We start from the raw sequence: 17,994 nt of genomic DNA, 5'->3' as shown, positions 1-17,994 counted from the left end.
AGCAGAATAATTTAGGCTGCAGAAAGGAAAAAGGGGTTTAGCCAAACTTAGAGGGCTCAAGAAAAGCAAAATAACCGGAGATCCTACAAAGGCATTAGGGATACTTTGGAAATTTAATGAACATTTCTAATAGGGAGAGAAATGTGAAAGTCAAGAAAAGGCACAAATGGAAAAATTTATGGCAGGCAGATTTATAACAAGGCTAGATGAAGATGAGATTCAACAATTAATTGCTAAAACAGGAATAGACGAGATAAAAAATGGTGATGTATAATCAATTAAAAGGGAAGTCTCCATGAAAATATGGTATTCCTGTGGAAGGTGGGAAGAAAATGATAAAGACTTGGAAGGTTGTGTTTAAACAAGGTGGGAAGTATCACTTCTTTGAAGAAAATTATGGTGGTTGTTATTACTCAAAGACAGTAAAGGTCCTTCAGACATGGCTTCATATAGACCTACACTAGCTAATAGAATGGAAAAAATTGCTGCCAAAACTGATAGATATGACCAAAGTGGTTTTGAGGAGGGGGCAAACATTTGGGGACCTTAACACACTAACGATCTGTAAGAAAGCTGAATATAAGAACATGTCGCTATTATTGCTGCGTATTGATGCACAGAAAGCATTTGAAAGAATCAGATGGGAATTTTATGAGTAAAGGAATGGGAGAGTTTGCATTTCCTGACAGAATATCAGGGTAAATTAGGCAGATATATGAAGGGTCGGAGGTCAGAACTAAGTTCCTCTCTTATTTGAAGATATTATTATTTTGTACTTGGAAAATTCAGAAAATGACATTTTGGTGTTATGGAACATTTTGAAACAGTTTCAAGTCTTCTGTGATATAAAATTAATAAAGATAAAACAAAGGCTATAGCGGTAAACTAAGTACTCACACATGAACTAGTGTAGCAATTCCCATATTTGTAGGGACATGGTACAATGATATTTTGGTGTATGGATTAAAAAATAACCTGTTATGGCAGATAAATACAAAAGATATAACAAAAATTGAGAAACTGTAGACTCTTGACTATGGATATGGATCTGGACAGTAAGATAGAAACAGTAAAAAAAAACATTTTTAGTCTCTTTAGATCTATATACAAGCCAGGCATACTGATATCAACCAGAGGAGATGATGTTGATGGTAACTAATAAATAGCTGAAGGAATTTATTTGGGAGAGGAAGAGGGGACGAGTCAAGTGGAATAAGATGACTCTCCCCATAGAACAAGGTGGTTTAGGATTATCTGACTAATACATACAACACAAGCAGAAGGTAATAAATCAAAGTGGGAAAGGATTATGATGAAATGGGGGAAGTTTAAAAAGAAGAAGAGTAGGATTTTGAATTCAAGTCCTTAAAGATCAAGTTCAAAGCTCCGACGCATCTAACAAAGTCAGAAGCTGTTCAGCTTGAATGTTAGAGCCTGTTAGATGATCCCTGAATCAACTCTGTCCCAAAATATAAAAACAACTAAAATAAACAAAACATATTTTAGTCAGCAAACAGCATGGAACTTTCGCACACTCTGAAAACTGCGCCATCACACCCACCAGAGTGATGATGTGACTTTGTGGCATGCTGTAGTCAGAAGTAACCTGACATCACAGAGCAGCACAACACTTCGAAAAAAAGTCACAAGGTGAGCACCCCAACAAAAGTAATTTGTAACGAATAATGTGCTTATTCATTAAATATTTCTATTGCTGGAGCGCTCATTCGGAGAAATAATGTTTTGTTTCTACTGGACTCCACTGCTTAAAAAGTGCTACAATCAGGGGGCAGAAGACTTCTGCACCCCAAACAATATCAGTACTCCTTGCTCTTCATAGGTGAGAGCACGGAAGGGCATAATTATGAACATATCCGCTCAAAAAGTTATTTTCACACAAATGTATTGTTTTATGTGAAAGTAAGACCCAAGCAGCCACTGGACACTAATGACTGTTCCCATAAGGCAGAAATGGAATGAAGATGCCTCTGAACATGACCTTTAAAGACCATGTGCAACAGGTTTTGAATTTACCTGCAGGGTATTTTCTTTCTTCTGAGATGACTGGATGGCTTTCTGCTCTTTAGTTCAATTTATTATGCTATTCTTTAATTTTACTGTAATTTATAGCTTGCAAATGTTGGCTGTCCACAGACTTAATAGTGCAGTACTGCCTGTTTTCGTGTCATCACACTTGTCGCTTTGATGATGCAAAGTCAGGTCATTCCTGCAGTTGCTGCTGTAGTGTGCTGGACTTCTTCTTTCCTCTTTTTTTTTATATTTTTTGTAAGAAAGTAACTATCACAGCAATGTTGCACACAAGCTAATGCAATATATCAACGTTTTAACCGGAAAAAAACAAGAAGTTATGTACTCACCATAACATTCGATGTATGTAGTCCATCACGCCTCACATTCTTACCCGTGAGTTCAGAGCCAAATATCGGCTCCGACTTGGCCAAACATTTCTAGCTCAAAGTCTTTCTATTGGCTGGGCTAAGATGGTATCCCATGCTGCATTGCTCTATATCCCCAGATCTAGTTTGCTGCGAACACCAACACTCATACTCCATGCATAGCAACACCCAAGGAAAGGAAGAACAAACCAAGAGTGAAGGGAGTTCTGAAAACCAGTCCTAACCTCCAGATCCTCCAAGAAGGGGGAAGGTAGGGGGGGGTAAGTAAGAATGTGAGGTGAGATGGACTACATACATCGAACGTTATGGTGAGTACAGAACTTCTTGTTATGCAGTCCAATCTCGCCTACATTCTTACCCGTGGGACAGCGTCCCCAGCACCAAAATTCTGGGAGGCTCAGTGGAAAATACTCCTGAGCACTGTGAAACCAAAGGAATACCTGCCCCTACATACCACGTTCAACTTGTAATGAGTAACAAAAGTGTGAGGAGATGCCCAAGTAGCCGCAGCACAAATATCATCCATAGACAATCTGGCCTGATAGGCTGTAGATGTAGATACAGACAGAGTAGAGTGAGCCTTGACCGGGAACGGTAGATCTTTACCCCCTGAAGAATAAATGAAAGAGATGCAACTGGATATCCACCTGGACAGAGTGAGTTTGGAGACAGGAGACCCAATTCTGTTTTCCGAAAAGGAAACAAACAACTGATCAGATTTTCTGAGATCTTTGGTTCTGTGCAGATAAAAACGTAATTGTCTGTGTACATCCAATTGATGAAATTTAAATTCTGCCTTGTTTGAGAACTGGGGAAAAAACACTGGCAACTCAATAGATTGATTAAGATTAGTGATAGATGCCACTTTGGGAAGAAAGGAAGGGTTCAGTCTGAGAGAAACCCTGGCCTTATGAAAAATCAAGTATGGGGGTTTTATAGAAAGAGCTTGAATCTCTGAAACACGTCTGGCTGATGTGATGGCTACTAAAAAGACAGTCTTCCAGGTCAAGAATTTTAAATCACAAGTAGCTGCAGGTTCAAAGGGTGGTGAAGTAAGAGCCCGTAGAACAAAGTTTAAATCCCAAGGCATGATAGGTTCCGAAACAGGAGGACAGAGTAACAGAGTGCCCTTCAGGAAAGCCTTACAGAGTCTGTGAGCCATCAGACTAGGCTCAATAGCAACATGAAAGTTAGAAATCGTCGCCAATTGGACTTTTATAGTGGCGGATGCTGAGCCCTGATGAAAAAGCATAGACAAGAACTCCAAAACAGAAGCAATTGGAGCTGTGTAAGGGTCAATCCCTTGGGTATGAGCCCAGATTGAAAATCTCTTCCATTTGCTGGAATAAATCTTCTTAGTAGAGGGCTTATGAGAGGAAGATAAAATATGAACTACCTCCAGTGAAAAATGATGAAGCCTAACTAATGACGGGAGTGGAGTAGCCAGGCTGTCAACCGGAGGGTCCACAGAGAGGGATGGAGCTGCCCTGACATGTGTGTCAGTAAATCTGGTTGTGGGTCCAGAATCCAAGGCGCATCCACGATGTAGGGATGGAGAAAAGGGAACCAAACTGGACGAGGCCAGTGTGGGGCAATCAAAATCATTCTGCTTCCCAAGGATTGCGCTTTCTGAATCACTTTTGACAGCAAGGGAACCGGAGGAAAAGCATATAGCAGACCAGAGGGCCAATCGTGGACTAGAGCATCCTTGGGTGACTCACCCTGAGGGGGGATCAACGTGAAGTAGCTGCTACATTTGGCATTGAGAGGGCTGGCAAAAAGGTTGCAGCAAGGCTGACCCCATCCGCGGAAGATCCATTCAGCAACTAGATGGTTCAGGGACCACTCGTAAGGCATCAGAATAGCTCTGCTTAGCCTGTCTGCGATCAGGTTGGACTTCCCCGGAATGTGCGTTGCCACCACGAAACGTTGGGAAGACACTGCCCACTGCCACACTCGCATGGCCCCTCTGCACAGGGGATATGACTTGGTTCCTCCCTGCTTGTTCAGATACCACACCACTGACATATTGTCCGAGTGGATTGCAATAGTTCCGAGAGGGAGAAAGCTCTGAAGTGCCTGCAACGCAAGTAGCACAGCTCTCATCTCCAGGACTTTGATATGCAAATGTATCTCGTGCTCTTGCCACGTGCCTTGGACTGTCCTGCCTACATAATGCCCCCCCATCTGGGAGGCGTCCGTGGTCACAGTGGCAATCGGGGGCGGCGGAGCGAAGGGTTTCCCCCTGTCCAGATTGTTGGTGCAAAGCCACCAACTGAGATCCTGTTTGCACCTGTCCATGAGTAAAATAGGGTGAGAAAGTGGAAGCCTTTGGAGAGACCACTGAGCAAAGAGGAGCCATTGAAGGAGCCTCATATGTAATCTTGCTAGAGGGACTAACATAATTGTCGCAGCCATAGTCCCCAGGAGTTGGAGAACCCATCTTGCCTTTGCTCTTCTCAGAGTGAGCAGGGTGTGAACTTGTTGCTGTAAGGCTCTGATTCTTTCCTGTGGTAGAAATGCCCGCATTTGAAAGGTGTCTAGTTCTGCACCTATAAAAATGACATGCTGTGAGGGCAACAAGGCAGATTTTTCCCAGTTCAATGTTATGCCCAACTGTTGACAGAGAGTGATGGTGGCTTCCCTGGTCTGAATTAGTAGATGCCTGGTGGTGGCAGTGAGGAGCCAGTTGTCCAGATAAGGAAACACTTGGAATCTTTGATGTCTCAGGTGAGCAGTCACCACCGCCATACATTTGATGAACACCCTGGGCCTGTGGTGAGACCAAAGGGCAGGGATCGAAACTTGACAATGACTGGCTCCCAGCCAAAAGCGTAGGTGACTCCTGGATGCCCTGTCCATTTTGATATGGTAGTAAGCATCCTTGAGGTCGATGGAGCACACCCATACTTCTTTTCCCAACAATGGGAGAATTGACTGCAATGTGACCATACGGAACTTGGACTTTTGTACATGGCTGTTCAATCGGCTGAGATCCAATATGGGTCCTCAGGTCCCCTATTCTTTTCGGTACCAAAAAGAATCTTGAGTAAGTCCCTAATTCGATCTGGTCTAAGGGGACATGCTGGATGGCTCCTTTTTCTAGCAGCTTTGAAACCTCTGAAGCCAGGTAATCCCTTTGACTGGGTAGAACGTCCAGGATTTTCCTGACTGGAGGGGGATCTGATGAAAAGGGGATGACATAACCTCCGGAAATTATTCGTAAAACCCATTGGGCCTGGGTAATGTTTTGCCAGGCCTCCGGGTATAATGATATTCGACCCCCGACTGGCTCCGGAAATGCACAGTCGGGTCTCCCATCAGGAGCGACTGTAGGGAGAACCACGAAAGGAGTTGCGGTCTCCCGAACTGCGGGGACCTTCTCTGCCTCTAGGGCGGCGTCTTCCTGAATAACCTCCCGCTCCTCTGCCCCTGGATGGGGGCTCACCTTATGCACCGGGAAAAAACCTCTGTGATTTTTTGAACCACATCTTTCCACCCTCCCTCTAGACCTTGGGATAAGGCCTAGAGGGAAGGGAAAAAGGGACCCCTACAGCAGACAGAGTTTTTCCCTCCTGCTCGCACCTGGTGAGGGTGTCTTTCACCTTGGTTCTGAACAAAGAGGAACCATCAAAGGGGGCGTCGGTGAATGAAGACTTGAAGGCCTCCGCGAAATGACAAAGGCACATCCAGGCCTGCCTCCTAAGGGCGACTGCTGAGCTTGCTGCCCTACTTGCTCCCTCAGCTGCATATGAAATCAGCCTCATGGAGGAGTTAACGATGGAATTGAGGATAGACATCTGGGCGTTAACCGTCTGGGCCACCACCTCAGAAACGTTACCTGTGAGAGTATCTCCAAGCTCCTTGAGGAGATCTCTCTGGAGCCATGTAAAGTGAGATAAATAATTCAGTGACCATAAGGTAAAGGTCGTTGAAGAGAGGGTACGCTTCTCTTACCTGTCCATGGTCCTAGACTCCTTGTTAGGAGGATGGACGGAGGAAGAAGTCTCGGCTAATTCCTTCTGGGTGGCCGCTGCCACCACCATGGCATCCACAGGGACACCCTTGGACAAAAATTCCTTACCCGGGGGAGTAGACAGGAATTTATTGGGTCTCCTGGGGACAGGTTCCACAGAATCAGGATTATCCCACACCATCTGATAAATCAAATCCAAGAGCTCGTCGAAGGGTGGGGACACCCAGGAGATGGAGGGCTGAGCACTGAAGGCCTTCAGGAAGACTGACTTCTCCTCAGAGGGGGCTTTAGACAGCCAGTCACCTCTTTGTTTCAATATCTCTAGGATGTCAGAGAAAGAAACATCCTCAGAGGATGACTTGGGGGACCCCTCTGATTCCTCGAGGTCAGTATCTGAGATGAGAGACTCATCCTGGGAGTCTATGTGCTTCCTCTTGCACGTTTTCTTTCTAGGGGGCTCCTCAGGCAAACACTCTGGGGGCCCTTAGAAACTTGGGGACCACTCGTGGGGGTAACCCTGAGGCCTTTGGGCTCCGCTGTCTAAAGATAGATGGTGATCAGAGACCCGCACCGGAGTGGTAGGGGACAGAATGACCGACCTGCATGATGTCGCTGATGATCTGGCCAGCGCACTCTGCATGGCCTCAAAGGCTGGCCCCTCCAAATCCGAAGTACAACCAGCCTCCAAGGCCACGACAGGAGTCGGGGTTCCCAGAGCCGAAGCACCGAGAGGGAGACTAGGAACCGAAAGATGTCCTGAAGCCTCTCCCTTGGACCCGACTGAAGAATCCCGAGTCCTGAATCCGTGGACGGCGCCGATGGGGTCGGAGCTGACATTGGCACCGATAAACCAGGAGGGGCCATCGGAACAGACCTGGAAACATCACACGGAGCCGAGCACTCCGGCTCCGAAGGCTGGGATGTGCTCGGAGGAAGAATCGAAGTAGGTTGCAGGATGGGCTCCGGAGCCGACTGGGACAGAGCTGATAATTTTGCCAAAACCAGTGACTGAAGGAGTCTCTGCACCACCCTATCGACATCCACATCCGATAGTGTCCTGGAGGATTTGGAGGACAGGGAGGGAGATCGAGATCTCCTCTCAGGTGATACTTGCCTAATACTGTTCCAATATAACTGGAGCCGACGCCGGTTCCATCAGCACCGACACTTCCGGTGGCCCAGAGGACAGTGAAGTCGAGGATGTCGAAGCTAATTTAATTACTTTCTCCGGTGGCTCCGAGGAGACTGAAGGAGCCGGAGACCTCTTTTTCGATTTAGTGGATCTAGGTTTAGAGCTGGAAGGAGATTCCAGACCCTCTTCGAACGAAGGTTTCAAAAGTCCCTTCAGAATTAACTTATTCTTTCTTTCCTGAAGTACCCTGGGACTAAATGCATGACAGAAGCTGCAAGACTCCTGCAGATGGATTGCTTCCAGACAATAAACACATACCGAATGTCCATCGGTAATGGACATTTTATAGCCACACTTTGAGAATTTCATAAAGCCCGAGGGCTTGTGCTCCTTCGAATCTTTAGACATCTTAAGAAATTACCACAATCACCATGACAAAAGATCACAAGTACTGAACCGACTGGAGAAAAACAGTCACAAATTACACCACACTGAGCGTGGGAAAAACTACCACTAACCAACTTTAACAAAACAATCCTCAGATACAGACACACACAAAGGGGACTAAGACTAAAACCTCTAATTTAAACGGTTTTAGACCAGCAGTAGTACACACATGAAGGGGACTAAGACTAAAATCTCTAATTTAAATGGTTTTAGACCAGAAGTTAGAAAACAGGGAAGCAAGGGGACAGACTAGGTCCTCTAACTGAAATGGGCCTAGCCCGTTGGAACAGCTAGTGGGATACCACAAAAACAATCACACACACACCGAAAAATTTATACAAATAACACCAAACTAGGGATAGCTATTAAAATAGCTTTTGTTTGTAATAAATTCTCTCAAGAAGAAGAAAAAAGGTACTTAGCCACAGCCAAGAGGGAGACCACGTACGAGCTACACGAGCAGCAAACAAGATCTGGGGATATAGAGCAATGCAGCATGGGATACCATCTTAGCCCAGCCAATAGAAAGATTTTGAGCTAGAAAAGTTTTGCTGAGTCGGAGCCGATATTCGGCTCCGAACCCATGGTTAAGAATGTAGGCGAGATTGGACTACATAACATCACAGGTTTTGCATTACAGACCCACTGTAATCTATGCTGGCAACCAGAAAATTGAAATTTGCAAGGAAGGTATAAACCGAAAATATGATGCAAATCAGGAATGTTCTACAAAAATCATGGGACAGTTAGAATTATGATTTAATGACATTAAGCAAAATCAGGGGCATTTGAAAGGTATTGATTTCGGGCTGCATTTATTGTGCTTGCATGACCGTGTCACAGAAGCAGCTTTCACATTTCTTTGCACACATAAATCAAGTGGGGTGAGGAACAGATTAACTGATATTTAACTCTTATAAAAAATGAAAAATAAAACGACTGCCCAGTGCTGAAAAGCCTGCCTCTACAGATCTTCCTTCCTCTTGTCGATTAAGTAATTGATGCTTCCCACCCCAATGTGATGTCAGCACTTTGGAAAGGATGCAAAACATCCTGCAGAGGAATCAGTGAGGGTGGAACATGTACTGGCTGTATTGTGCACTCTCTGGAAGAGACGTTTACTTAAATAAAATGAGAATAAGGACTTAAATGAGAAAAAGCACAGCCAAGGTAAGAAGCTAATTTTGAAATAAGGTAAGCTGATCTGATTTTGCCAGTGTTCACATGATCTCATACTCTCAAGTGTCCAGATTTTCTCAGAATGTCCAGATTTTTAGCTGATATTCTTGGTATGTTCCTCATAAAATTTGTGGTTTTCTGGCAAATCACTGGGATGATCTGAGGAATTAAGTCACTTAATAATGACATACATTTGAGCTTCAGACTTCAAATTCTTCAGAAACTGTATGTTAAAACAAACTCTGTTACTCCAGCAACTTTGCAAGTTTATAAGAACATTTAAAACATGTCCCTAATTTTTGGGCCTTTGCCCCCCCCCCCCCCATTTTGTTGAGCTTTGTCCAGATTTCTTGCACTATGAGGCTGAGAGGCATGCATGACCTTTAAAGAGAATAACAACAATCACACTGAATATTATATTCATAAAGTACCAGAAAGTATTCTAGGAACTAAGCCAACACGAGAATGGAGAAAGGAGATGTTGCCATTTGGAATGACTGCAAGCAGGGGTATACAAAATAGGCAAGAGGGGGCTGGAATTTACTGAAGAAAACTGGTAAAGGAACCAAGGTGCTGGAGGCAAGTAACTAGAGATAGAAAGGTAACAGAGTGGAATGAGGCCAAGCAGAAGTTCAGACTGCAAGCTAGAGACCACGTTTTCTACCAGAGATTGATACTACAAGTACAGGCAAATAGAAAGGGATAGGATGGTGCTATGAGTTTTGAGTCGAGTCTAGAACGGAAGCTGCCATTAATAGAACAATGACTATTTGTATGGAAGCTGAATAGGGTATACAAAATATTGCACAATAAGTATTAGGAATTTAGGAATCACTCAGAGGAGATTAGAAAAGACTGGGAAGAAAGACCGGAAAAGCAATTTATAAAGGAACCATACTTGGGAAGACATATACATGGCTTCCAAGTACGCAATAACATCCGTTTTAGGAATCTGCATGGAAGTGTCTGCATATATATTTTTATACCTCAAACAGACTTCTGAGAATTTTTCTTCAGGTAAACAGCAAATGTTGGAGCTATAATGTGTTTTCAGAGCATAACAAGCTGAATTCCTACAGACTGCTTTGTCAGAAATTTGAGGGATCAAATGGTTGAAACTTAGGAAATAATTCTTTTGATATAAGATACAGGCTCTGAATTGCCTAGAGATAGTAAGACCTACGTTTAATGCCAATGGCTGCCAAAACAGCAAATACTAGAAAATGGAAATCAAAATGTAAACCAACTATAACTGAAGCACTGAATATTATAAAGAAGATAAACAAAATGGAGGTACAATCTTTAGAAAAAGGAAGGAACAAATACATACAAACAAATGGAATTGGTAAAACAATACATGCAAAATAATGTTCACAAGAAGAAGTGAGGCTTTAAGGAAAGGCAGGACTCAAAACGTGGAATAAACCTGCCTCAGAAGGCTGATCCACCACAACAGTTGGGACTGTAGCTGAATGGGAAGGCTAAGTGGACACCTGAAAGAAGGAAGATGCCTCCAAAAAAATGGTAACCCTCACGAATGCCTAGGAACAGTAGCTAGCTATGGTACAATAACAATGGGAACAATCATGTCTCAGTTCTAACACCGACCTTGCTGTCTGTCTCCGAAGTGGCTATATCACAGGTGGAGCCACCGTTTGAATAGTATGTGGAATAGTGTGGAAGAGCATTCTGAGATTTATGGAAAACTGGCAGGGTCTCTATGGCCATGTCCCCTATAATTCTTTATAATTATCCTTCTATATTCTTCCACTTTTTCGTGCTTATGTTTTCTCCTGGGGAGGGGGTCTCTGTGCACCTTCTTGAAATTCATTGACAGTTCTTTTACTGGGAGAGGGGAGGACTTCCCTTGGCTAGGAGCTAGGTGTTTCCTGTGTTCCACACAGTCATTATGATTTTAAGTGTTTTCTTCCTCAAAGTTTCATCTTAACAGAGACCTCACAAGACAGAAAATGCATGAAAAGAATAGTGCTGACTGACATCATTACTGAAGTGCATCAGAAGTGTTTATGTGGGATAACAAATTAACTCTAACAAAAGTCCTCTAAAGGAGTCATTGCATTTCCTCATCTGAGAGCCTGATCTCAGTGTAAAGTCATTGCACCCTCTAGCTGTGATGCTCACGGAGCACCAGCATATAGCATGATAACCTCACAGCTCAGGTTAACATGATGCATTCTCAGTCTGAGGCCAAAGCACTAAAGTATACACCTGAAAATACAGAACTATATGAGGAATTAACACCACACACTTGTCAAACTAGCAAGGAAATACAGCCACTGAAAATGGATGGAAAACATCCCCAACACACAATGGCAGCAGGAGGAGGATAACAAATATCTCAGCCAGCCTTCTAGCAGTAATATGGTGGGTACATACAGCTGTTACATCCACCTTGAAGGTCCTTTGTGCTGGAAGGAATCACTCCTGTGAAGAATCTCAAAAGGTATCCCAATAGACTGCAATGGGTTGAATCATGGCAGCACTGAAGTCACAAAGGATGCCTGATGCCTGGAATTACAGTCTAAGCTGTAATGCTTGGTGAAAATCAATGACCAGAAGCCCATGACATATATGTCTGCAGTGGATGCATTCTTAAAATGACAAGGGATGCAGCTACCCCTTTAGTGAAGTGGCCTTTGACTGCCTTCTCCAAATAGCCACCCAATGGCATAGACAATGTGGTTAGTAACCAGTTAATAAAGTAGCCTTTGATGATCTTCTCCAAAAACTAGCAGCCACTCAATGGCACAGGTAATGCGGTTAGTAATCGAGTTAGTGAAGTAGCCTTTGATGACCTTCTCCAATAAGCCACCAGCCACCCAGTGGCAGAGATAATGCAGTTAGTGATCCATTTAGATGGGGTTTGCTTAGCCACAGCTGCAACCTCCTTACTTGAAACAATGGAGAACAACAGCTGGCCCATTTTTTCTGAACTAAGCATAAGTTTGAAACAAATCTTTAGCTGGTATTGCACAACAAGGGAACTGAGAAATTTGTCTGGACTCAGCCCAAGAAATAAACCAGGAAGATAAACAGAATGAGTAGGAAATAACTCAAGATCATGTATGGAATGAAAAATTAGTTTTGAGGGACATCCAGTCCTTGTGAAACACCATTATTTTTAACCTCTTTTTTAGTCAATCTTTCCGTTATCAGGCCAACTTTTAAAACAGGCTTCAGCAAGAGACCCCCTGAATGTAAGAATGAAGGTTTATGCATACGTCAGAATTTGCAACTTTTATTGAGGTAGTGGGGCCGAAGTCAATTGTTCCCAAAAATTTGACAGAAAAATGACAACACTCAAGTCTTAAGATACCTTAAGCATGGTTGAAAAGTGCATTACTGAAAAATACATACTCATATACTTGGAACAAACTTTACATAAAAAGGCTCACTAACATTTACCTATTTAAAGAAACAGGCTCAAATGCTGGTTCTTAATCAATGAAATGATTAGAAAACAAATTAAAGAAACTCTGAGGCAATATGAAACAGAAAAATAACCACTAAGTGATATGATCTTGGTTACTCCTAAAATATCCATTCTGAGTTGTGAAAACAAAGCAGGATAAATCTTAATGTGCACAAAACAATAACAAAACCTGACAGGAGTGAAATTCAACATACTCTGAAAAATAATTAAAAAAAAAAAAAAAAAAAAAAAAAAAAAACAATAGCATGTTATAACATAAACAGAAAATTATTAGGCAGAGCACACAGATTTGAAGTCTGACTAATGAAAAAAAATGGAATGCTGCAGTTAGTGCAAAGGTCTGAAGAGCAGAAGCCCAAGCCTAGACTATATCACACTTAATATTACAGGCAGCACTGTCACCTCACAGTAAGAGGTTCTCCAATTTGATTCATGGCTGGGATGCCTTCTACACGTCCTTTCTGTGTTTGTGTGGGTTTTCTCCAGGTTTCTCTCACATTCCAAAAATATGCAGTAAGTGGATTGGAGACTATAAACTAGCCATAGATGTGAGCGTGAATATGAGCGAGCGATATGAAAGAAAAGCATCAGCAGGGCTACCCACCTGCCAGTGTGAACCTTGACTCTAGGCGATTGTCACTCGAAGTGACAACCCAACATCATGTTCAAAAATGGAAAAGGGGTTGTGAATGGATGGATTCAGGTTTCTGTTCCTCTAAAAATGGAACTGAAAATGGGAGAAATGACACTAACAAAAATAAAATGTTGCAGCTTAACAGGTCTAAATAAGTAAAACAATAAATGTTCCATGTATTCAAATATCTGCAAAACCTCTGACCAAAGACTTTGCATGTACTTCAAGTTAAACAAAACAAAGAAAAATCCAGCAGATGAGATGAATTACCTTCTAATAGGAAGACTGCTTGTTTTCTGAAGATTTTCACTAGTGTGTCGTCAAGCTCAATCTCCTGCAGCTTTGAAATGAGTTGCTCCTCATTTCGACACACCTTCTCTTGGGTGTAGAGACCTTCTGGCATAATACGCTGCTGGCCGAGTCCTATCAGCGCAATCTCCACAGCCAAGGTTAGGTAGGATTCACCTTCTTCTAGAAACTTGTGCACATGGTGGTGCTGGAAATCTGCAGATTTTGCCTGTCCAATGCATTCTGTAAAGTTACAATAAAAATACGTAAAAACAGATATTCAATTTTCTCTGCTCTTAAACAATTCAAGGAGAAGGAGAAAGGCGAAGATGAAAAGTTCAATATTCTATAACACAAAAAAATAAATAAATAAAATAAAACAAATCAAACTGCAGAGGTAATTCTAGTTATTGTATGGTATAAATGGCATTGCTCTCTGCAAAATTTGACACTTTTTCAAAATTAAGATTAGGACGGCATGTAATTAATCATACTGTAGTAACAATGGGGACTGTTCATAGCCATTTCTTAAATAAATATGGCAGCCTTCACTCAATATGCTGAGCAAGCACAGAGATATGTGGGTATTGCCTGGCCCCAGAAATGCATAAACAGCAGTCCTGAAAAGGAAATGTGCCAATTACTTTTAAATACCAGCTTTTCCAAGGAACAACTGCTTAAACCCACTCCTCACGCTGGGCTCATTAGCAAACCATGAAGATGTCAAACATGTCAGATTCCTCATTTTTTTTTTTTTGCCTGGAGTCAGAAATATAGTGGTGCTGTTTTCCCTTCAGGGGCAAATCCAGATTTTATAATGTGTACCATTAGGACGTGTTTTATTGACATTTTGACTGGTATTTCCAGGAAGAAAAACCCTCTAACAGACAGGGTGAAGCAAGGAAAGTCTTTAATGTGCAGACTTTGGTGTCAGTCACACACATGCACACAGCCATGAGAGACCAACCGTGAAGACCAGAAAAGCTAAACAACAACTGCACAGCATATTTCAACAGTTACCCTTAGGAATGGAAAGCATAAATAACCTTCAATACAACTTATGAAAAAGAAGCAGAACTGGGAAAGGTGACAGAGCCACAGACAAAACCACAACGTAGTGTAATAGCAAACTACCGGTATGAGGAACACATATCTCATATCATATATGAGCAGCACAGACAGCAATAAATATCAGGGAAAGACAGGCTAAATAACCAACATTACAATAATACAGGCCAGCAGTAAACGCTACAGCTGGAAACAGCTGACATAATGCCTAATCAGGACAGCTCGGCAGTAAGCAACAAGGTTAAAAGTGCAAGCCACATCAAGCTAAAAAATCCTGTCTTAGTAAAGCACAAAGACAGGAAAAAATCTAACAATACCACACCCAGGCAACATGGGCCAATGGTAAAAAGTCAGACAAGAATGAAGACATAATCCGTACCTTAGGAAGATGCCGGGTAACTCCCACCAAAACAGAGCAGAATACAAATTAAAGTTGTGAGGAATGGGGCCAATCCAGCCACAGACAGGAGATTACTGGAGGAAAAGGATCCCAGTTGTACTGCAGGCATTAACAGACTTCATGGAACCTCTCCAAAACAGGATAATTTCTTTAGTGTCTGCTGCAGTTTCCTCCCACTGAATAAAAACATTACTGGCATTCACTTGACTTTACTTCAGTCCACATTCCCTTTCTAAGTCTAATACCTGTTAACCCGGACTACACTCTTGTTATACAGGCCGTGAGATGTAACATTCTGATTAAGCATCCATATATATACCATTTTACTGTACATTACTCGTCTATAAATAAAAGTTTTCTTAAATGCATTGATTCCCATACTTTGTGTCTGCACCACTCCTCTGTCGCTTTTCCTGTGCTCAGTGGATATAACTTTCTCAGTTAAGCAACAGAACAGGAAAATCCTTTGCCTGTAAAATGAATTCAAATGTTTACTAGATCTTTCTTACTTATTCTTATGTTTATTCTATGTACTGCCTAAAATAAGCTCTGAATTGTATTAATATTACAAAATAATAAACAAATAGCTGGTATGCACTCAGTAGATCTGTATGGTTACTTACTGCACAGACAGCTAAAGGACTAGTCAAGTCCCTAAAACTGATCTTCCTGCTTACTTAAAACTAATTATTTCTAAGGGATATTTGGTCCGTATATACCCAAGAAGGGAAATTACTGGTTTGTTGTTAACAACCATATGGTTATTACAGCAAATTTTCACCAACTTCTATACACTAGACATCAAATGTGACTGCTGCTCAAAAGGCAGTAAAAGTTTTCCTTTTCTTTCAGGTCTACTATGAATAAAAAGCATTAGGTAGAAGTTATGCTGCATAACAGTTGTACTGTGTGTCTACAACTCAGTTTTGCACATGCTCTTAGAATGTAACATTAAAAAATACATACTACTTTCATGTGTGAAGTGTTATAGTGCAGGTAACCCAATTCTTTACTCAATGCATTATTCACCCTTGCCCTACTATACAAAAAAATGAGAAACGTGCACTTGTTGTAAACCACTGCTTTTACCTCACTGTGATATCTTCTACAAAACATGCAAAGTAAAAATACTGAAACAGTCAGCATATAAAAATTGTTATAACCACACTCTGGCACTAATTCTCATGCGGCTATTACTTGACAAACTTGCAGATCTAAATGTAAATCCTTATGTTATTAGGTAGACAGCTAATTGGTTGTCTGACAGTACCCACGCAGTTCACATGTCACAGGTGTCACTTTTGAAAGCACAAAAGTTACCAGTGGTGTACCAGCTGGCTCAGTGTTAGACCTTCGCTTACTTGCCATCCATTAGTCAGACCTCTAGGCCAACACTACATGCCTATGGTTATCTAACTTTGCAGATTATTGTAAATTGGGTGTTGCTATTTACACTGACTCACAATTGCTCCACCTTGGGCTACACCATATTAACTGGTACAAGAAAAATGGTCTCAAATTAAATGTGAAGAAGTGTAGCATAGTTTATTTTGTTTAAAAAAAATATTTTCCCATACCATATAGGTGACACACCCCTCCAATCAGATTCTGTCGGAAAGTATATAGCCACTCATTGCTAATTCCTTTATTATTTGACCATCTCTCTCTACAGTACTTGAGACGCCTCAGTACTTGAGACAGCCTTCTATCTGGCTCAACTCATTTCCAAAAACATCTCCAACAGATCCAAAGTAGTCATTACCTCATAGCTCAACAGACCCATTATTGGATATAATGCAGTTTTGGCATGTATTTGTATAAACATATCACTCACCTCAGAAATTCATAACTAAAAAAAGATCAGTGGCCTCAAAAATCCATTAAGACAGACTGACAGCCCTCTGTATTCGGTCTCTTACAGACTCCTCTTTGGAGATCTGTGCCTAGCTTTTTGAGCCTTGAATATATCTAACCCACTGATCTATTCCTTTGCAAAACAATGGCACCTCAAAAACCCAGTTAAAAGAACTACACCATCATCATGTAAGACACACTGGCCTGACAGATTCATATCCCAATTTATTTTTATTTAATATTTGTTTACTGGGAAAGTCTAACTTGGAACGAGCTAATTTTCAGCAGAGGCCCAGGGAAAAATGCACCAGATGCATGTCTTTGTAATGAGGGAGAAAACCAGAGCACTCAGAGGAAACCCACATGAACGCAGGGAAGACATGCAGACTCTGCACAGAAGGCACTTCAGCCGAGATTCGAACCAGAGAACCTCTTGCTGTGAGGCAACAACGCTAACCACTGCACCACCACGACCACACCTGTACTGTCCATTTTAATGTTGGAAAAATATACTGCATTTGTTTGAAAAAGCCAATGTAAAACCTGATTTTGTTTCTTTCTTTGCAAATTAATGATCTAAAAAATTGCACCTTCATTTCATGGGTGGTTGTGAAATGAACAGCTTTCGCACTTGGTTGCGATCTTCTATGTGTTAATCTTTGTCAAATATCTAATAAATGGAAATTTTTTATTTTGATTTTTTCTGACAATTCTTTACAATTTACAGAAAACCTACTGAACACGTATAAAAACTGCAACTCATTTCACAGATAAATGTGTTTCTCACGCCTACTTGTAGGAAATAACAGTTTTATAGACAACTAGGTGCTGAACGACTTTCTACATTCTAATTTTAAAACCATCCCTTTAATGTTTATGAAAAAAGTGAAAAAAGGAAAATCCCCCCCCCCCCCCCCCAATGTTTTTATACTGACTTTTTAGATACCTAAAAGGCATTTTGATTAAAAGAAACAGTTTTGCAGGTGGTGGTTTTGTTTTCAGACTTTTTAATTTTGAATATGCTGAGTACTGGAGCTGTAATTGAAATGATTTGATTTTTTTCTTAGAACCTTTCTTTTACAGGCATGGGTGGTGATCAGTGTTTGATTGCATAGGCAGAATGTTGGTCACTGTTTACTGATAAC

General features: G+C 41.7%; 1 protein-coding gene across 1 annotated transcript in view; it reads right to left on the bottom strand.

Moving 5' to 3' along the window:
- Nucleotides 1-17,994, bottom strand: part of ZSWIM6 (zinc finger SWIM-type containing 6) — an 867,641-nt gene that overhangs the window by 68,241 nt on the left and 781,406 nt on the right. The window contains exon 9 of the mRNA XM_044063817.1: nt 13,510-13,770. Within this exon, the coding sequence (XP_043919752.1) occupies nt 13,510-13,770 (261 nt within the window). The remainder of the gene's footprint in view (nt 1-13,509; nt 13,771-17,994) is intronic.

This window comes from Protopterus annectens, chromosome 2.part2 (genome assembly GCF_019279795.1).
Source record: "Protopterus annectens isolate FY-2018-M chromosome 2.part2, PAN1.0, whole genome shotgun sequence".
Lineage (NCBI taxonomy): Eukaryota > Metazoa > Chordata > Ceratodontiformes > Protopteridae > Protopterus > Protopterus annectens.
Note: the sequence above shows the minus strand (reverse complement) of the source record. Positions and strands in the feature narration are given on the sequence as shown.